Source organism: Hippoglossus stenolepis, chromosome 13 (assembly GCF_022539355.2).
Source record: "Hippoglossus stenolepis isolate QCI-W04-F060 chromosome 13, HSTE1.2, whole genome shotgun sequence".
Lineage (NCBI taxonomy): Eukaryota > Metazoa > Chordata > Actinopteri > Pleuronectiformes > Pleuronectidae > Hippoglossus > Hippoglossus stenolepis.
In genome coordinates, this window is record NC_061495.1 from 10,438,289 (window position 1) to 10,460,043 (window position 21,755).

The window sequence follows — 21,755 nt, forward strand, 5'->3', positions numbered from 1 at the left end:
TTTACATGTAGATACTTTCTGTTTCCAGACACACAGGAAAACCACCGAGCAAAGAGGTGATTCAAAGGCAAAGGTGAAACCTGACATGATTGTAATCTGTCATCAAAGCAGTCAAACTGGTTTTCCATCTTGATGATAATATGTGAGAAAAACGTGAGTGGAACACAGGCACATTTCCTTCACTCGAGTCATTGCGTAAGGTAAAAGCGTTTCATCCTGAGGAAAGAACAGGTGTCGAACACGGCTCTGAAATGTAATAATGCTGGACCAAGATAGTATCATACAACCCATCATATAATTTTGACACAACTTTCAAAATTTCATAATTTCAAGCACACCAATAAAAATACACACAGCACAAACCAACCCTCACTCGACTGTTTTACGCAACGTTCGAACTCTGCCCGAGTCATATGACAAAACAGATCAGAATGGAAATGGTAAAGGAAATGAAAAAAAAAGCTATTGTTCACAGGACACTCCTTATTGTCATTTCAAAGTCTTTCACTGGCAGTATCATTATCAACAACACAATAATAATAAGCTAAATATACATAGTGCAGTCTGTGGTTTTAAAGGGGGAGACAATTGAGCATCACAACGATTCAAAATACACATTAAAAGTTTTTCTGTCACATTTGAAACTTTTTCAACATCAGTAATGCCGTACTGAAAATCCCAAGTAACAAATGTTAATACTGATGTGGCATAACAACAAGTAACAAAGGGGGGAAAGTTTCCCACACAGAGTCCATACTTCCAATACCAATATCATCCAATAAAAAGCATCACACACAGAAACCTAGCTCACTAAATCTGAAGTGTTTTATTATTGTATTTGTTCCAAAAATTCACCGTAGCAGATCAAATGGAGTCGAGTGATGGGGGTGATTTGGTGATTCCTCTCACTTCTTGAAAAGAAAAGAAAAACATTGGGTCCATTCAATCCTGAGAGCTGTCAGGGCCGGGGAGAATTCCACCTTCTGACCAAAGAGCTGCGAAATTATCCCGATTGCCTCCAAGTCTACTTCAGGATGTCAGTGGTCCGGTTTGATACCCGCACTGAGACCAAATATTGAAAAGAGGAAAATACATTTCTCTGATCCGACTGAACCCGTACAGCTTTAACAACTCTCTGAAATGCCTTTGACAGCTACAACCTTTTCTGAAAACTTTGAAACAACGTGCAGTCGAGTATATTTCTTAACGTGCAACAGTTTTGGATGAAAAAACGGACTTGGTGTGCAAAGACTTGAGGTTGAAATACAGTGACACTTGATGGTAAATGAACCTCTTTTCAACAGAACCTGAGCGAAGAATCATTAGGTGAAGTCTTGTCTTCTATTGTAAAAGGTACCAAGTGGATTTTTTAACCACTACTTGTGCTGTATGTTGTTTGGAGTTTGTGCAAAGGCAGGAGATTGCTGTGTGCATGGCTTCCCCTTCGTGCTGGTGTTTGTAATAAATACTAGAAATTAAGTCAAACACCAGAGTGTGATGAAGGAAACTACATACAACACAAAAAAGCAGATTTAATGGTGGATTTGGCAGCCTGGTCTCTGCTTTTTGAGCTTCAGTCACGGTGGTCACAACAGACCTGATTGCACAACTCTTAAACCATTTTTTAAACAAATCACCATAATACAGTAAAAAATATCTTTCTACTATAATCCATAGAAATACATGTAACTTTTAACACTGCTTTTTGGCACTTGTGTGTGTCAGGAAAGTCAGAGGTCACATTAAAAGACAATTTTCCAGTGTGTGGGTTGTTCGCATTCTTTCTCACTGTCCCCACAGAAACGGTTGTATGTGGTTTTGGGGTCAAAACCCAGGATCTCCCTCTCTTCGTGGATCCGGAAAGAGAAGGTGGACACAGATGTTCCGATGAAGACTCTGAAAACAGACATACATCGATGAATAGGTATTCAAAAACACACCACAAGAGGTGCACCATGGAATGCTACATGGACATTTGACACAGTGAGAAGAGTTTGAACAGCCACCCAAACTAGTTTTTCTAGTTGAAATATTTTCCATTCGCATTAGTGACAAGGCTGCTCAACTATTCGATCAGCGTGTCCTTGTTGGACTAAATGAAATTTAGTCATCTGATCTTCCTGATAGGGCAAATGAAAAAAAATCCTGATTATACAATGACTTCATTTTCTGTTTCACATGGAAAGTTTTGGAACCTGTCCACACGTAACATTCCAAACTGATAAAGCAACAAGAGTCTTTCTTGATGCCATCAGCTCTGTGCGGGTGATGGGAGTGTCTTTGGTTTTGTAGATATTTGCTCATAAACTAAAGAACTGGACCAATTCATTTGAACTGCTGTTTACAAAAAAGCCCGAAACCTCACAATTTCAATGATGACGGTGCTGGATGTGAAACGAGTCAGACATTTTTGTTTTTATAGAAACTCATATCCACACAGGACAGATCAGAATTATTAAGAGAGAAAAGGCAGCAGTTTAATGAATGAAAACACATTGTAAATTGTGTACCTTGCATGAGCACATATCCACTGGTCGATGATGGCCACTCCTCCATCTTTGAAGAGCTCCAGGTCCTCTGTGGACGCCGCAAACCGCACCATGTCTGGCAACAACTTTTTCAACTCCTTCAATTCTACAAGATTACATAACACAGGCTTAGAAGATCATTTATAGAGTTCATTGATATGCTACTGCTACTTACTAATATCATAATTATTCCCTATTCTTTCCGTTACATTTGAAATGGTTTTGAACCTGAATTTTTATTTTATTTTTATCAAAAAGAGATTTGTGCTTTAGTGTCATTACCTTCTTCATCTGCATCTGTTGCAACAAACACCGTGTCAAGTTTGTGCTTCTTCATCAAGCTGCGCATTTTTTGGACGGCCCCCTTAAGGCTGGGTACATCCTCCCTATGACCCCAGATAAAGTCCTTCCTGCGCAGGTGCACCCCCAGATATGGACCCCCTTTCGCTGAACCCAGCTTGGCCTGAAGATAATTGAAAAATGTCAAAACAGTGTTGAATCAATGCTTAAAACTTAAAACTTGAGACTAAACGCTGTAATTAATACATTGGAAACCGCTTATAGTGATCACAGATATAGTAATCAACTGTTTTTATGGATCAAAAAGCTTGGGACAGAATCGTTCCTATACAAATACTGTTTAAATAATCTGGTTATAGTAAATCAGGCAATCTTGGGACTGTTTTTTTCCGTCAGTAATTTACTGCTGCTCTATGTGTGTGTGTGTGTGTGTGTGCGCACGAGAGAGAGAGAGAGAGAGAGAGAGAGAGAGAGAGAAGAGAGAGAGAGAGAGAGAGAGAGAGAGAGAGAGAGAGAGAGAGTTATGACATTATGACATTATCACGTCTTCGTCAGACCCATTCACTCACTTTCATGCGAGTCCAGTCCTCGCTATAAACGCTGTGATCTCTCTCATCCGTAGAGTTCAGGTGCTTTGCTCTGAAGTCGTCTCCTATGAGTCGGAGGTGCTTGGCAAACACCATGCTGCGGCGGGTCTAAGTTAAAGACACACAGAGATTCCTACATCAGCTTACAGACAAGATGGTGGGCCTTAAACCCTCAGGTTGAAAGTGTCAAAGTCGAGTTCCGCGTTGTATGACATTTTCTGTGAGAGCACAGCAATGTTACGGAAATATATCTGTATAAAAATATATCTGTATGAGCCTAATACTTGACTTACATCCCAGTAATCTTTCCCAGCATAGTGATCATGAAGGAGCGTCTCAGCTCGGTCGAGCATTACCGATCTGCAAAACAGCACCAACACACGCATGTTTCTTCCTGTAAATATCACAACGTTTTAAAAAAGAACATGCACAGTAATACCACACCTACATAACAATAAAAGCACATTGTCTTTTCAGTTTCTTTTTGCTCATTGGTCAGGTTGCTTTAACTAGAGGCTGATTATTTTAGACAAATATTAACAATTTTGTGTCTTGTGATAGTGACTTCATGTCACTTACATGAAATTACTAAATAATTAGTGTTAAAATTCCCATTCATGAACACTGAAACACACCAATGTTCATTTTGTTTTAGTTGATGAGCAACAGTGCTTGTATAATCACAAGCTTACTTAACCAGTTGAGTACAAGCATATAATCATGGGTGTGTTCACATGTCACAAATATGACTTAACCAATTAAAAAGGAAGGAAGTGGCAGCATTCAATTGCATCATTAATGCTGAGGGGTGATTCCGCTAAAACCTGATTAAACAGTAACCACCTGTGAGGGCGACTATGAGAAGAAACGCAAACATGCCCACAATGAAGCAGAGACCATTTCAATACCTTTATACCTGGCATTCTATTGGTCGGGGAACTTTGAGGGGGTCATTTACAAGAGCAGAAATCTGACAGCAGAAGTTACACAAGCAAAAAGAAGCAGCTACAGTTTATCTGAGTGCAGACAAACAGTTTTAATTAGGAGCAGAGTAAATCTCCATATGAGCGGGGACCAGTTGAAAGAGAAGGGTTTCAGTGATGGATGGTAGAATGTGTCTGTGGCAGACTATCAAGACACTGTATGTGCACAGTCAGTGCATTTTATATCACGGTGTCGCTCTGTGGACTCACGTCACCGTGATGTTTTTCTGAAGAACTGGAGCCATAATGGAGGCATGACCTTGGGCCGACATACACGTCACTTCTCGAGCTCGCGTTTCCTCGTAGCCCCAAAACCAGCCCCTGAGAAACAAACACAGACAAGATAAATGAGACAGCTGGTGATAAATAGAGAGCAGAGAGATGTGCAGGCAGGAAGGTAGAGGTATATATCATTAATACAGAATTTCTGCGAATATGATCCATCACTGCCTGAAGAAGGCCCATTGAATTAAACAGTTTTTTGTGAGCGTTTCCACAGGAAATTGTGACTGAAAAAAAGAGATCAGCTGGGTTTAAACTACAGTAAAACATGTTTCACTGTGACCTCAAAACCCGTGATTTAACTTTATATACCTCAATTGTATTTTCGATTTAATTGTATTGCATTGATTTACCTGTAGTAGCCCTGTTTGTCTTTGGAGTACATCAACTTATCAACGCACGGCCGCTCATCAACTTTTTCCTCCCATTTCCCATCAGTCCATCCCTCAGCGTAGTTTTGCAGCACTAGAACCTGGTCTATGAATGGGCCTCCGTTCTCTAGGGTGGGAAAGAGATGAATAACAAAACATACTGACTGAGAGTTTAAATAGACAGTGGTGTCTGTGCACTGTGAAATGGAACCACTGTTATCGTGGAATAAAAAGAACAACACGTGTTCAGCTTATTAAAAAAAACCTTCCACAGATAATGAGGTTTAAAAATGTTCCCATGTCAGACAAATCTGTCAGCAAATATAACCCTGGCCTGGGTCACACAAATAAAAAGCTCACCAGCGATGAATTCCTCATACTCAATAACAGGCACGTTGGCCTGCAGACTGGTGAGGCTGAAGAACTCTGACCAGAGGATGCGGATCTGGTGGATGTTAGGGCTCTGCCAGTGGTAGAGGCGACCCCACGGAGGGAGCACCAATACCCAGTCATCCCCCTCCTTCCTCAACGTCTTCACCAGGGAGGCCATGCGGATGTACACATCTCTGCGCAGGTTGAAACCCTCGGGGGGGTTCACGTCATACAACAAGTACCTGAGGGGACGCAGCCAAATATGTACTGTATTACTGTACCTATCAAAACTACCAACTAATGCACTCATCACAATTATGTCAAGAAACCTCTAAATCTTATGATTATCTTATAATTTTAGACATAAACAGATCAAATATACGGTGGCCCTGAAGGCCAACAACAACGAATCAAACAACACAAACACAAATCATACAAAACATCTGCAAATAAGAAGACACATGATGTCAAATTACAAAACACAATTATTTGCCGCTGTGTTTTTGGATTTATAGTTGTGTTTTATTATTTGCCATTATGGTTTTTTTGAATTGTTGTTGTGTTTTGTGATTTCTTGTAGTGTTTCCCCATTTGTCGTTGTTATTTGCACTTCAGGGCCACCATACACACACGATTTCTTCTTCATGACTACCCCACTCATTTCCAACGAACATCCTTAGAAAACAAGCAACTGGGCTGACAGAATTTGTTGTGTAAATTGTTGCAGCTGTCAGATAGTAATACCATCAAGGCTACATCCACACAGTAATATGGGAGGCATCAAGTAATAAGAGACTATAATTCTATCATCATACCGATCATGTAAGCCGAACTTCATTTGAACTCGGTAGTGTTTTAAAAGTAATGTTTGGGTAAAGATCTACTGGACGAAATTGGGTTTTATACGCATAAATTCATTAAATCGCTCATTATGCGGATGGAGTCCGGTACAAGCGGGCGAGTTTGGCAAAGAGACTCTTAAAATGACAGATGTGTAACCGGACGCTAAAGTTACGATACAAACCAATATTACATTTGACTAAAACCTAACAACTGTCACTAATTTGACGTTAGCACGGCTAGCTAACAAGAACAAGTAGGTGTGCAGACTCACCGTAGATCCCTAGCGGCAGCGACGGCTACGGGAGCCGAGTGGCCCGCACTGAACACATTGTCAGTATTTACCGTCTCAAAAGCAGCAAAAGCTACGAAAACAAACAAACACACTGCGCTAAAAGAACAGGTTGAAACGACGCATATCACTGGTGCGTGTAACACTGCTCTGTGCGCCATGTTTCCTCAGAGCCACGCACTTCCGGGAGGGTGAAAAGCGTCTGTACGGTTGCCTAGCAACCCAAAATGAAGAGGTTTCTCACGTTTATTAAATATTATTTTTCAACAATTGCATCAATATGATTGTTAACATGGAATGAAATGTGTCTTGGTAGGTGAAGTAAAATATAACAAAAAATAATAACGTGACTCTTTTCAGTAGGGTTTATTTCTTTGTTTTTTTTATCCTATATTTTAATTTATATTTATTTAACAGTCAGCTGACTCCATGACATTTGTACAACTTTAACCCAAACATGTCAAGGCAATAAAAGGTATCAAAAACCAAACCAACGATCAAAACATTAAATGAAACCGATCGCTATTCAAATATTAAATATTTTAACTTGTCACTAATATTTTGCCCATCAGTGAAAATGCACGTCTGTGCTCAGTCACTTCATATGATGCTGTTGAACTATAGAGTGATATGACCTCTGTAGTGTCCTGTTCATACTAGCTGACCCAGAAAAATTATGTTTTTTGTGGTAAGTCAAAAAACAAGTCCAAAGTGAAATTTGACTTAAAAAAAAACATCTATTGAGGATAAAGATTTTCAAGAATAAGTGAATAACTTATGATTTACTTACGTTGAATGAGCAGTTATTTACCCAGCTCTGATCACAAAGACACCAAAGAGATTAAATACTGTAACTCCAGTAACAGATGAAACCCAGTAACCGAGTTTAAAGAGTAGCAGAAACACAAAATGAATAAGTGATGAACTTTTATCCTATTTTACTTAAATAATATGTTCCTCAGCTGTAATTTCTCTGATGCTGACAGTAAGTGCAGAATATAACATTTAACATATAACACACAATGTATTATATGCTGATTCTAGTGACTGCAGTGAGATGTGTGGAGGACATCAGTCTTGTTATTTTGTGCTTGTGTCCAGACAACATTTACAAAATAAAAGCACAGCCTCAGTAGTTGTTTAACAAAATGCTCATGAAGTGGTAAATGTGGGAAAGTGGACGTCACAGCCCACAGATGGCACCACCTACCTGAGGAACAGCATCATCTTGTGTCCTTTTAGTGTTAGTACTACCTTCTGTATGAGTGTCCCTTCATCTCAGCCTCTGCTGCTCCTGTTGTTACAATACACATTGAGATGGTAACATTATCACGTTCATGTTGAGTCTGAAACATTTTTCTCCTAACTCAATTCCACCTTCCACCTGATGTAAATTATCAGTATAGTGTCTCTATTTCAAATGCAGTGTTGCTTTTTTACAAGGTTGATTTCTGTTTTTGATGAGAAAAATGAATGCGTGTTAATTTCAGAGAAAGTCATAGATACTTAGAAATACAGCATTAAAAGGCTAAAAGATATGGAGAATTGTTTTTAATTCTTCAGTCGGAAATTAACTTTTGTCACAGTTTACATGAGGTTAAAAGAAGGAAAGTTAGTTTCCACAGGTCCTTGATTTTCACCACCACCATAAAATTTGTAATTTGTTCTACTACTTTCTCCCACCATAGTATTCTGTCGGAAGTCAAAGGTGTAGATTAAGTACATATCTCTATTTAGTAGGAGTATATATATAAAAACATTTAGATTTATTGCCTATTATTCTCATTTGTACTACTTGCTCGTCTCCTTCCTTTTGACTATCTGCTGCTGTAACAAGTGAATTTTTCCAGCATGGGATCTATGTTTATCTTATGTTAAGTCTCTGACATAAGTTTGAATATTTAGAATGATCAAAAGTTTGTGCGTTCTTTAAATACAAAGTCAAGAAAGAAAATCATCTGTTGGTGTTTCGGCGTTTTTTCCATGTTGGAAAACTTAAGTTCAAAACAAAATCATTTGAGTCTGAATCAGTTTTCAAATTAATTTAATGTTCGATAAAAAAACAAACAGAAGGCAATCTATGTGGGAGTAAAATTAACTGAGCAACAGCACAGATTCCAAACATAACATATATAATTTCATGGCACAAGAAGATATCACTTCAGACATTTAGGCTGAAATCAGATTTTACAGTGAAAAAATGTAAATAACCAAATACTTCTAAATTTGGACCAACATAACATTCATTTCAACAACTCAATTTGTCCATGTAAGTATTTGGCAAAGCAGCTGAGCCTGTTTAATATTCCTCTCCTTCCTCATCATCGTCAAACGAGTCGATGCCCACCTCTTCATAATCCTTCTCCAGGGCAGCCATGTCTTCTCTGGCCTCTGAGAACTCCCCCTCTTCCATTCCCTCCCCAACATACCAGTGGACAAAGGCCCTCTTGGCGTACATGAGGTCAAACTTGTGGTCGAGACGGGCCCAGGCCTCGGCGATGGCGGTGGTGTTGCTCAGCATGCACACGGCCCTCTGCACCTTGGCCAGGTCTCCACCAGGAACCACAGTCGGAGGCTGATAGTTGATGCCAACCTTGAAGCCTGTGGGGCACCAGTCCACAAACTGGATGCTGCGTTTGGTCTTGATGGCTGCGATGGCAGAGTTGACGTCTTTGGGCACCACATCACCACGATACAGCAGACAGCAGGCCATGTATTTACCATGACGGGGATCACACTTCACCATCTGATTGGCTGGCTCAAAGCAGGCGTTGGTGATCTCACTAACTGACAGCTGCTCATGGTGAGCTTTCTCAGCGGAGATGACGGGGGCGTAGGTGGCCAGGGGGAAGTGGATACGAGGGTATGGCACCAAGTTGGTCTGGAACTCTGTCAGGTCAACGTTCAGGGCTCCGTCAAAACGGAGTGAGGCTGTGATTGAAGACACAATCTGGCTGATGAGCCGGTTGAGGTTGGTGTAGGACGGGCGCTCAATATCGAGGTTCCTGCGGCAGATGTCGTAGATGGCCTCGTTGTCCACCATGAAGGCGCAGTCGGAGTGCTCCAGGGTGGTGTGAGTGGTCAAGATGGAGTTGTAAGGCTCCACCACTGCAGTGGAAATCTGGGGGGCTGGGTAGACGGCAAACTCAAGCTTAGACTTTTTGCCAAAGTCAACAGAGAGTCTCTCCATCAGAAGGGAGGTGAAACCTGAGCCAGTGCCTCCTCCAAATGAGTGGAAGACCAGGAAGCCTTGGAGACCGGTGCACTGATCAGCCTACAGACACAAAGGTGATTTCAAACACGTGAATAACAAGACACTGAGACGGCTTCATACAAGTTATAAACAAGCGTAAGCTCTTTCAATGATGTTTGTGATTATGGCGTTTTGAATGACGTTTCGGTCCTCAGGGCTTCTATGAGAAGGCCTGAAAGATCACCTGCCTTAACGCGCTTGGACCTGATGCAACATGCGTGTGTATATACCTTTAAGACTGGGTGCAATGTTTGCATGTTTCTACCTTTAGAGCCGGTTAAGACCTGTGCAAGCTTTCTTTAATGGATTTCAACATATGTCACTGAAATACTTGTTTCTGCTGACCTGGAGGGGTCTTATGTTTTTTTTTAAATGTTCATGAGCTTTATGAGAAATGCAATGATTTACAATGAAAGCTATGAAATGTTTTTCATCTCTATTGGCTTCAGAGGCTGAGAAATCAAAGTTTTTGGAAAATTTGGAAAACTCTGCCAGCTCTTCAGAAAACAAAACAGGTTTTACAGGGTTGTTTTCGAACAAGATTTATTTAGAGGGTGTTTATATTTTGTGCCTTAACCAAAATAAAATGCATATGGAACCAGAGTGCGCACTCATTTCAAGTCTATACCCAGCGATCAGCCCCTAACTGCAACCCTTGAGCCATGAAGCCATGAAATGAGGGGTTAAATGTATGAATCCTTGTTAAAGTGAAAAAGAAAAGAAAACAGTGTTGAATGTGAATGTGAATTTAAAAGAAAAAACATGGCAGCTACCCATAAAGTGCCTTACCAGTTTACGGATCCTGTCTATGACAGAGTCAATGATCTCCTTGCCGATGGTGTAGTGTCCACGAGCATAGTTATTGGCGGCATCTTCCTTTCCAGAGATCAGCTGCTCGGGGTGGAAGAGCTGGCGGTACGATCCTGTGCGCACCTCATCTGGAAAAATTCAAGGCAAAAGCCAGAGTTGAAAAAACATATTCAAGTGCTATTAGTGCAGAAAGCATTCCACCAAGCTAGTAAGGCATGAAAAGGGAACATGTGGAAAATGTATTGTTAATTTACTTCAGTCGAAATAGTTTGTGTTATGCTGATAAGTACTGTTAACTGCATCGTCTTTAAAACACATTAGCACTTAGATTGTGGCATCTGCTTTCCTGATTGACAATTAGGGCCGATGAGTCCAGGAAAATACAAAACATTCAGCCTTAAGTATATACTGGCTTCAAACACTTAATTTCAAAAATAAGTGAGATGAGTTTTAGGGTCCTATATGTTGTGAAGGCTACTGACAATTTCCGATAGATAATTAGATAAATGGATTAATTAGGATGATTTTAACTCAAAATCGACATATTGCAATGGTGATACAACACAGTAACCCCATTGAGCCACAAAAGATGATCCCATCATCCTAAGAAATCTTTCCTGATACCTAAAGACAAAACAATGTTTTACTCCAAATCATTACCGACCAATGACGGTGGGCTCCAGGTCAACGAAGATCGCTCTGGGGACGAACTTCCCAGACCCTGTCTCGCTGAAGAAGGTGGTGAAGGAGTCGTCGTGACCTCCCACCGCCTTGTTGCTCGGCATGCGGCCGTCCGGCTGGATGCCGTGCTCCAGACAGTAGAGCTCCCAGCAGGTGTTCCCCATCTGGACGCCACACTGGCCCACGTGCACAGAGATGCATTCACGCTGGAGGAGAAGAAGAAGAGGAGAGGGTTAAAAAGACTGAACACTGGGAACTAATGTTTGCTGTTCTTTTCTAGCGCTTTAAAGGGGGATTTGCTATGAATGGCAAAATGTTAACAAGTTTTATCAGATATAATCAGATTTAACACATAAAAAGCAACTGTTGTGGGAAGGAGTGAGCTACAAACACAGCCACTAGGTGGAAGCAAATGCGTTTGGGGGGAAATCATCACATGTGCTGCAGCTGTCACTGGAATTAGTGTGACAGAGTCTCACGAACAAAAATGGAGGTTGAGGTCAGAGAATAACTGAACGTTTAAGATTTATCATATAAAGTTGACCTGAATAAAAACATATACTGGGCTTTCCTCAAACTAGTGCTTCAGGTCAAGTATCCAACTCTTCATCGCAAAACATATTCAAAGAGACGGTTATCCTGCCTAAGCCAGACTGGGTTAGCAGAGCTCATTGCAGCAGCTATTTTAGGTTGCTCGTGCTAACCGGACACCTCTCCGGCTGACTGTTGAGGCAGGCCACTAAAATAGCGGGTCACTGGCAGATTTACAATTCTTTTCTTTTTAAAATGTTAAGTAACGTTGGAGATAATTAGATAGGCTGAAGATATGTTTCTGTCAAAACAATTTTATGTTATATGACATTTTTTTTTGTATCACTATGAGTAAGTTAGAATAAAGGCAGGGCTGATCTCAAAGACAAAGAAGTTTTTCTCTCCCCTAAAACCTGTCTAGGGTGCGTCTGCGTATGACGACATCGAGGAGGTGTACGAGGATCAACCCCACGGACTTGAGATTCCTGTTTTGTCAGTGATTAAAACTGACGAAAATAAATGCTCTGCATCTGGTCAGAGATGGAGCGAGAGACAGGAAAGGTTAATGATGGTGGAGAAAAGGAGAGCAATTCATTTGTTAAAAGCTTTTTTCAGGTCAGCAAACACGGGGACAGAGATCCCTTAATAGCTCATCATCACTGTCAGCCTCTGTAACAGGAACACAGAGAGAATGTGTCATAAAGACAAGGCGAGGATAGAAAATAGTTTAACAGACTCTTGTCCAAGCCAAAACTGAAACATATTTCGTGGTTTATTATACAGCCACTTCAGAAAATAATCAGACCCCTTCACATTTTGCTCACTTTGTGTCATACTTACATTATATCTATTATTCTGAAAAAGATAGACTATTCATGGGATTTGAAAAGTCGCTGTGTTTTAAATCACTTCTGACGAACGGCTTTTTACGTAGTTGAATTTCGTAAATTGTTCTTAAAGTTTGTCATTTCCGAAAAGAGCTTTAAGGACCATTTAGCAGTTTGAGAGTCTTCTTCGAGGGTCACTACGGTTTATCCCATTTTTGGCAGACCTTCTCAAGGGAAGGATTTGTGCACAGTCATCTCCGGGCTCCATCGATGCGTAAAATTTGGCTAGAGCCACATACGCACACAATATGCAGTAACTGACATTTCCTAGCACACTGGAGGTAAGCCCCTGTTTTTCATAACAGGTTTGTTTTGCATCCTACTGAAGATAAATTTGCACTCCTGCACACGCACTGGCATCATGATTATACCCTTGCACGCAAAGTGGGTGCGCCGTGTGAACGATACAGAAACGAGACTTTATGCATCAGGACTATTTGATGAAGGCAGGAATACTGTCGTAGTTTACTCTGTACACAAATACTCCAGTTAGGCAGTACCAGTAACAGCTAACGAGCTGTGTTTACACTACACTGCGCAAACAGAAGAGGATGGTGGTGTGAGGACATTTTGAATTTGTGAGGACATTTTGACTGGTCCTCACAAATTCAAAAAGGTTGTTTGAGGGTAAAGACTTTTAGGGTTAAGGTTGGAATTAGGTTTAGGGTCAGGATTAGGCATTTAGTTGTGATGGTTAAGGTTAGGGTAAGGGGTTAGGGAATGCATTATGCCAATGAGTGTCCTCGCAACTTTAGAGAGACAAGTGTGTGTGTGTGTGTGGGCATGTCTATCTAAGGGCCAATCTTGGTACTATACCATCATTGTGAGGACATTTTGACTGTTCCTCACAAATTAAATTGCCTGTTTCGAGGGTTAAGACTTGGTTTTAGGGTTAGGCATTTAGTTGAGACGGTTAAGGTAAGGGTAAGGGGCTATAGTGACTGCATTATGCCAATGAGTGTCCTCACAACTTTAGAGAGACAAGTGTGAGTGTGTAACATTAGAGTTAGCATGGTATAAGTCAAAGGTTACTTGAGATCAACTTCACTTGTCCCATTTTGCTATAAATAACAATCCCATTTGCTGAAAGCCCGGAACCTTCGTGTACCTTCATTTCACTTCTCGTTTTTTTTCCCTTCAAACTGATTTGAAGCATCGTATCTGTTTGATTTTGGAGGGAAACATATTTCCTGTTTTGTCAATTCACTCTTTTCATTGTACGAGACACACCTAAATTCCACACACACACACACACACCTCACCCCAGTCTGGCCCTTAAAGATGAGGCTTCACATAGACTCCTCTAAACTGCCGTTTGTCACAATCAAGCACTGCTCTGATGCATTATCTGCAAACTGTCATTGAGTTGACAGCACATCATCGAGTTTTCTCTCTCTGTGCTGATGTGTTGTAAATGTAGACGAGCCACCAGCACCTGCTAACCCAGACTAACAGCGAGCTCAGCTCTTACTGAGAGACACTGACAGGCAGGGGGTCTATTTCTGTCACAGGGGTCTGGGTCTGGGTCTGCTGCTGCTGCGTCACCCCCTCGGTGTGGCGCATTATCCCCCGCGCATGCAAATCCGGTCTCTGTCGCACACCCTAAACAACATGGCCCCAAGGGACCTTTCTACGCGCAAGAATCCAACTTTGCAGCGGAAACTTCTTTTTTGCAAGTCATACTCACCATTGTTGCTGTTGTCGGTCTAAAGTCCTGCTGCGGGTCTGGAGTTGTGTCTGCGTCCTCTCGCTTCGGCCGTCTATGAGGTCGGAGAGACTGAGTAATGCCTGCTGCTGCTGTGAGGAGCAGTTTAAACTATATGACTCTGCAGACCACGCCCACCTGCCATCCACCTGACGGGGGCGCGCACGGTGAGCGCGCAGGCCGTGGCACACATACAGGTTTTTTGTTTTTTTTCATTCTAAGCAGTGGAGTTGAATCCAAAGCGCATGAGGACACAGAGAGACAGGAGTGGGTAAAGGTTTTATTAAAGCAGGGCAGTAGTGATAATAGTCACGTACCCCCAATGTTTGAATATGGTCAAATTGTCCCCCCCCAATAAACAGAATGGTAAACTGGCCGATGAATAATAATAATAAAACTGTTATGCTATGAAGACAAGCAAAAAAGCACTATGAAACTTTGAACTATTACGGAATTACATATTATTATATAGCTCGTATACTGTTTCTGGCAGCTCTGCATGCAGTTTGTCCAATATCCCTTTTCCACCAACGCGAGCCAGGTTCCAGTTCCGGGCTGGTGCTAGGGCTGGTTCGCAGTTGCTTTTCCACAGGCCAGTGTCGTTCAAAGAGCCACGTCATGACGTCACTGTATATATCTGAATATGGCTCCGCTCTCCCAGCTAATGCTAGCACTAACTTTCTCATAAAAACAGCAGCGGATACATCTTATTGTAATAAGTGTTGCTTGTAGCTTTGCTTTTCTGTTTTTCAAGCATTCAGAGGCATCCAAACACAACAGTTTAAAAAATGGCTGTCTTAGGTCTTAAGTCTAATGTATACATGCTAATTTAAAGATATTTATGTTATGGGTCAATTTACAGCAGAGGGACCCTATCCAGAAAATATAGGTTACTTAAAAAGAGGCTTAAAGGGCCAGTGTGTAAGATTTAAGTGAAAGGGATCTATTGGCAGAAATTGAATATAAAATAATCCTTGTGATGTTTTCAATAGTGTGTTTCATCTACATTGTACAAATTGTTGTTTTCCTTACCCTAGAATGGGCCATTTATACTTATATACTCTATATTTACATCTGGGAGTGGGTCCACGGAGGCTGCCATGTTTTTTACAGTCGTCAAAACAGGACAAACTAAACACCTTTTGAGTTGTTATGACCTTTGCAGGTTTATCTCCTGCATTTCCTTCAAGAACAAGTTGGTTTATGTACTAAAGTAAATGTCAGGACTCTACGGTAGGAAGATGCGCATCTTTCGGTCTGTCGATAACAATCTAAGCCCCGTTGGAACAAATGGATTCAGAAGGTGAAACGCTGGAGTGCTTTTACTTTGAAACGGGTGCGGAAAGTGTTAGCAGAATAAACAGAGAAGATGATCTTTCACCTGAGTTTTAATGTTTATCTGATGAATTTATGTCACAAACAAATGGTTGCAACACTTTCTGTATGCCTTTTCAAAATAAAAGCACTCCAGCGTTTCTGTTGATGGAATCCATTCCCTTGTTTAAAAGTTTTTTTTTATTGTGAAATATTTACAGGAGCGGAAGATGCACGGCTTCATACTGTGTAGTACTTGTATTTATTTGAGTACAAGGGACTTCTTTCATCATATTTGTGGCCATATTCAAATTAAAGCCTATATGTAAAAACATTGTGCTGCAGTAGCAGTTCCTCTGCAGAACATGTTGTGGAACTGAGAAGCTACATATTTTGCATTGTAAATATGAATTGATATTAATTTGAGTATTGTGCATTGAATAGAAACAGTTGCACAACTGCCCTTCTTTGTGTATATTTATTTCTTGTACATTCAGCCTTTAACAGAATTTGCAAAAACTAATAAATATGACCCTCCTAAGTGGATGTTTTGGAAGATATCAGGGTGGTAGCTCTCGGCTTACGTTTGGAATTAAAAAGGGATCTTGGGCTCGAAAAGGTTGGTGATCACTGCTTTAAAGGGATGAGTCACCCAAAAATGAAAATGCACTCATTATCTACTCACCACTATGCTGATGGAGGGGTAGGTGAAGTTTTTGATTCCAGAAAACACTTTTCAGTGTGTCATGTCATCCATATATGGCCCATTGATTATTATTATTGTTATTATTATACATATATTAACCTCTCTCTCATTTAAAAAATAAATCTAAATCATTAGTTGCATTATACCCACACATTCTGTTATTTTTTTATATGCAGCAGTATACACATGATGATAATTTTGATTTTAAGTATTCCTGCACTATCAGTAGGTTAATGGTAGAGAAATACATAATCTTTTATTTATAATTTATTTATTAATGTAGTCCATATACACCCTTGCTATTTGTCAGTGCGTTATTCTACACATTTTACTGCCTTGTATTGATTTTAAAGTCAATCCCATCAATGTTACTATGCATGGGAAATCCAATCCAATCCAATCTCTTTCTAGAAACCTCTTCTCTTATTTATGCCCAGACCCAAAGGCCTGCTTCAGCTGAAATTACAAATTGCAAGTCAAGCATGTGGTCGGGGCAACGCCTATGCAGTCCATTTCCTTGTGGGTGGGTGGTGGGAGGGACAGACATCCTGTAAACCAATCCAGACTCAGACTGCAGTATCAGTGAGTATGTTGCTGTCACTTTAACTTTTTGAAAGCTAGAGGTCGTAGTTGCTTTACCAGAGTTACCAAGTGAGACAGACACTGTGAGAGTCTTGTGAGAAGGAGTCACTGCAGTGGCTCCTGCAAAGTGCTTTAGTATTTATGTCCACCTTCAGCTCTCCTGCTTTCTGTGTGAAGTGAACACTTTTTAAAATTTCTAGTGGTATAAACCATACATGGTAGCTTTTTTAATAAAATTGCAAATATCATATTGTTAATTGTATTGTTAATAATATAACTCTTGTGAGTTTCTTTACCTCAGTTTCTTTCTTTCTTTCTTTCTTTCTCATGAGCCATTTGTGAAAAGGTTTCATTGTGAGGGACTGGGGACCTTCAAATACTCAAACAATGAAAGTGGGTCAGACCTTTATATGAGTCAGGCAACACCTAAAAAGTGTTTACACACAAAAGACAACAACAGCAAGGTGTGTGTTTTCCCATTGATATTTCAGCATATAGACCTGCTCTATATATTGCAGTTTACAGTTTATAAAATGAACGCATGATTGCTTTTTATCATAAACCATCACATCTTTTCTATTACATAACAAGACATATTGCAAGTACTGATGTAAAGCACCAATATGAAACGAAAATATATAACTTTGTCATAAAATTGCATATAATTTAAATTACAATGCTTTTTGAGCTTAGTGCTGAAAGAATATAAAACTGACATCAGTTACCATGTTTGTTACTGATGAGCGTCACAGCCTCAGGAGAGAAACAAGCCTCATAATGAATAGCTGTGCAGTTGACAATGTGGGATCACTCTTAGCCTCCTATCTTAGTGTTAATATAGACGTTCATTATAACTTCTTGTTGTATTTTGGGGTGAAAATATCTCTGCATGTTGTGATAGGTAAAGATGGTTATAGCAAGGAGGAAGTCGTGCATCGTTTTTGTGTGAAGCCTTTTTACTGATCTTACTGAATAAACTATCCTGTGCGGTTGAAACTCTTATATCACAGCGGATGTCTGCTGGAAAGTGGTTTGACTTGTTTGAGTTTAGCGTTCTGCCTTCGAGCCATGTCATTGTATCAATAGGTTATTGCTGCAAACTGAATTTCACCGTACCTCAACTCAACTTTTTTCCAAATCAGTACCCAGTTCTTCGACTGGGACACAGTTAGGCAACTGCAAAACGATAGGTGTTTCTTATCCCATCATAAACTACAACATAAAGTCAGGCATTAGAACCTGCCATGCAGAACTACATTAAGTTACCTTCCCTTCTTGTGGGAAAAATCCGATGTGCACATACACACCTGAACAAAACACTCACACACTCGCACAATGATCTGGGTGGTGACCTCCTTTTGCATTGTATCTATGTCACTCAAGCGGATGATCTTATCCTGGCCTCATCAGTAGGTTCTCTGATTACAGCTCAGATCAAATCACTTTTCACCTTAAGCTGCAGGTATATAAGCACTGAGTCACAACGCTGCCTTTAGTGAAACATCTTCCTCCCGATACCTGGACATTGGAGAGGAGAAATAAACCATGGTAAGATATAGTTGGACAGGGCAAAACTTATGTTTAACTTTGAATATAGATGAAATATTGGGTCCAAACTAAAGTGTGGGATATTGAGCAATTAGATGAAATGGATCAGATGTTTTAATTTGCATCTGTCCATAACAGACAAAGTAGAATATAGTAAGTAGTTTTAAAAGATTTTGTGAAGCAGAAATGTAGAACGTAAATGGATACTTGTGTTAACCGAACAGTATTGGTCACTCTCTACAGCGCGAATGTATCTCAATTCATGTGGGCCAAGCTGGGGCTCAGATCGGCAATGCATGCTGGGAGCTGTATTGCTTGGAACATGGAATCCAGCCAGATGGACAGAAGCCCTCTGACAAAACAATTGGAGGAGGAGATGATTCCTTCAACACCTTTTTCAGTGAGACTGGGGCAGGAAAGCACGTTCCCAGAGCGATCTTTGTCGACCTGGAACCTACTGTCATCGGTCAGTGCCATTTAAATAAATAGCTGATGATGTCTTACATAGATTGAATGTTTCAATGCAATTATTTAGTTACATTTTCTTTCAAAATTTTGACTGGAAATAAAACACCAATGTTTCATTTAAGAAGTAAACATCTATGAAGAATAGCAAATGCTAATCGTCTCTTCATTATAAAAAACATTACAAAGATTCCTTTGTTCAATGTGGAAAGTTCTCAACATAAAACTGAGAAGGGTAATTCAAGTATGGGATTAATCATTCAGTAAATTGATTGGCATGTAATTCCTTTCTTGTCTAGATGAGGTGCGCTCAGGAACCTACCGTCAGCTATTCCACCCTGAGCAGCTGATTACAGGAAAAGAGGATGCTGCCAATAACTATGCTCGAGGGCATTACACCATCGGCAAGGAGATCATTGACCTGGTCCTGGACCGGACTCGTAAACTGGTGAGGTTTAACAATTCACAAGAGGTTGACATCTGTCAAAAGCAATTTTGCCTTGGCCTTAGTTTTCATAGAAAAGAAAGAAAGAAAAGGGGAACTACCAAATTTACACACTGATTTTATACATTCGTATAGATTATGTAGCCCTCATGCAATTTTAATTAACCAAAACCAATTTTCCTTTCAGGCTGATCAGTGCACTGGTCTGCAAGGATTTCTAATCTTCCACAGCTTTGGGGGAGGCACTGGCTCAGGTTTCACCTCCCTGCTGATGGAAAGACTTTCTGTTGATTATGGCAAAAAGTCTAAGCTTGAGTTTGCCGTCTACCCAGCCCCCCAGATTTCCACAGCAGTGGTGGAGCCTTACAACTCCATCTTGACCACTCACACCACCCTGGAGCACTCCGACTGTGCCTTCATGGTGGACAACGAGGCCATCTACGACATCTGCCGCAGGAACCTCGATATTGAGCGTCCGTCCTACACCAACCTCAACCGGCTCATCAGCCAGATTGTGTCTTCAATCACAGCCTCACTCCGTTTTGACGGAGCCCTGAACGTTGACCTGACAGAGTTCCAGACCAACTTGGTGCCATACCCTCGTATCCACTTCCCCCTGGCCACCTACGCCCCCGTCATCTCCGCTGAGAAAGCTTACCATGAGCAGCTGTCAGTCGCCGACATCACCAACACCTGCTTTGAGCCAGCCAATCAGATGGTGAAGTGTGATCCCCGTCATGGTAAATACATGGCCTGCTGTCTGCTGTATCGTGGTGATGTGGTGCCCAAAGACGTCAACTCTGCCATCGCAGCCATCAAGACCAAAAGCAGCATCCAGTTTGTGGACTGGTGCCCCACAGGCTTCAAGGTTGGCATCAACTATCAGCCTCCGACTGCGGTTCCTGGTGGAGACCTGGCCAAGGTGCAGAGGGCCGTGTGCATGCTGAGCAACACCACCGCCATCGCCGAGGCCTGGGCCCGTCTCGACCACAAGTTTGACCTCATGTACGCCAAGAGGGCCTTTGTCCACTGGTATGTTGGGGAGGGAATGGAAGAGGGGGAGTTCTCAGAGGCCAGAGAAGACCTGGCTGCCCTGGAGAAGGATTATGAAGAGGTGGGTGCTGATGACATGGCAGAGGAGGATGATGGAGAAGAATATTGACCTTTGCCAAAGTAGATTGATTTACAGTATATACCTATTTTCAAAATTGGTCACTTGGTGTTTGTAGTCAAGTCAAACCTGTTGATAAATCCCTAATATTAGCCAATCATACGATTCTGTGATACCCATTCTCCTTATCTCTCTTATTCTCCTGACAAACCCTATCCAAAATATTATCTAAACGTCTTAATATCGGTGAAAGGGTGTAAACACAAGTATTACATTTAATAGAATTGTTTCTCATGGTACTGTGCTGACAAAGCGTATTAAAATAAAATCTGACATATCTTGTTTCGGGCCTTTTTATTACTGCAGTTTCACAATGAGAGACTTAGACCAAACCCTCCCATTTGTGCACCTCCCCCCACTATCCCTCTACATGTGGAATGTAAGTTATGAAAGAGCGTCAGTCTCTTTATGCTATTCAGCTGTGACTTTGTGAGAGCAAGAGACAGAGAATAACTGACTAACTCACTGACTGGTGTTGTTTGTGTAGCTCATACCCAGAGAGGGGCCTGCAGGAACAATAGGATCCCAGTTACTGTGTGAGTAATATCTCTGTGATCCTGAGAGCGCTGCTGAAAAGTTGTACAAACGAGAAATAGAAAACTGGCCTTGACATTCCTCAGAATTTTTTTTTTCTCTTGTGTATTTTGAATGAACTGTTTTAACTGTTCCTCCAGATCACCATTTTCTTATCCCACCATTAAAAAATGTATCTTTCGCATTTGACGATCAACAATAAAGATCTTACATGAAGGCTCCATCGTGTTTTATTCCTCATTTAACTATTAAATACAGACAGAGGGTGGGCTCTGCTGATGCGTGTGTGGGTGCAGATGCATGTATAAGATTAGGATAATCACTCTTTTAGCACCCAGTCTGTGTCACATGGAGATACTGTATGTTGAGAATTATTCGGAGGAGACCTTTTACACGTTCTTGGTCAGTTCCCTCGAATAAAAATGCATTGAAGCTTTGGATGTGAATAAACAAACTGAACTATTCCTCATAATAGATGATCACAGTCTCTTTCACTTACAAACACGCACAAATTGAGAAAACAGGGCAGAGGGCAGGTTTTTACACATAGGCCTCTAATCTCCAACTG

General features: G+C 40.9%; 3 protein-coding genes across 4 annotated transcripts; 1 reads left to right on the forward strand and 2 right to left on the reverse strand.

Moving 5' to 3' along the window:
- Window positions 1–276: 276 nt before the first annotated feature.
- pofut2 (protein O-fucosyltransferase 2) lies at window positions 277–6,730 on the reverse strand. The gene is made up of 9 exons (XM_035174047.2): window positions 6,538–6,730; window positions 5,412–5,665; window positions 5,034–5,178; window positions 4,609–4,719; window positions 3,709–3,775; window positions 3,398–3,523; window positions 2,811–2,991; window positions 2,511–2,634; window positions 277–1,896 (listed from the first exon to the last, which is right to left on the reverse strand). Exons 1-9 carry the CDS (start codon window positions 6,714–6,716, stop codon window positions 1,743–1,745), a joined length of 1,341 nt encoding a protein of 446 aa, XP_035029938.1. The 5' UTR covers window positions 6,717–6,730; the 3' UTR covers window positions 277–1,742.
- A 1,852-nt stretch (window positions 6,731–8,582) lies between these two features.
- Window positions 8,583–14,557, reverse strand: LOC118119773 (tubulin alpha chain). 2 transcript variants are annotated; one of them, XM_035174045.2, is made up of 4 exons: window positions 14,405–14,557; window positions 11,283–11,505; window positions 10,598–10,746; window positions 8,583–9,829 (listed from the first exon to the last, which is right to left on the reverse strand). In XM_035174045.2, the coding sequence occupies exons 1-4, from the start codon at window positions 14,405–14,407 to the stop codon at window positions 8,855–8,857; spliced, it is 1,350 nt and encodes a 449-aa protein (XP_035029936.1). In that variant the 5' UTR covers window positions 14,408–14,557; the 3' UTR covers window positions 8,583–8,854. The 2 variants fall into 2 exon arrangements, with proteins under 2 accessions (XP_035029936.1, XP_035029937.1); XM_035174046.2 differs by lacking the exon at window positions 14,405–14,557 and adding an exon at window positions 13,980–14,152.
- Window positions 14,558–16,425: 1,868 nt separating this feature from the next.
- LOC118119774 (tubulin alpha chain-like) lies at window positions 16,426–21,351 on the forward strand. The gene is made up of 4 exons (XM_047342665.1): window positions 16,426–16,439; window positions 18,797–19,038; window positions 19,337–19,485; window positions 19,670–21,351. Exons 1-4 carry the CDS (start codon window positions 16,426–16,428, stop codon window positions 20,642–20,644), a joined length of 1,380 nt encoding a protein of 459 aa, XP_047198621.1. The 3' UTR covers window positions 20,645–21,351.
- Window positions 21,352–21,755: the final 404 nt, after the last annotated feature.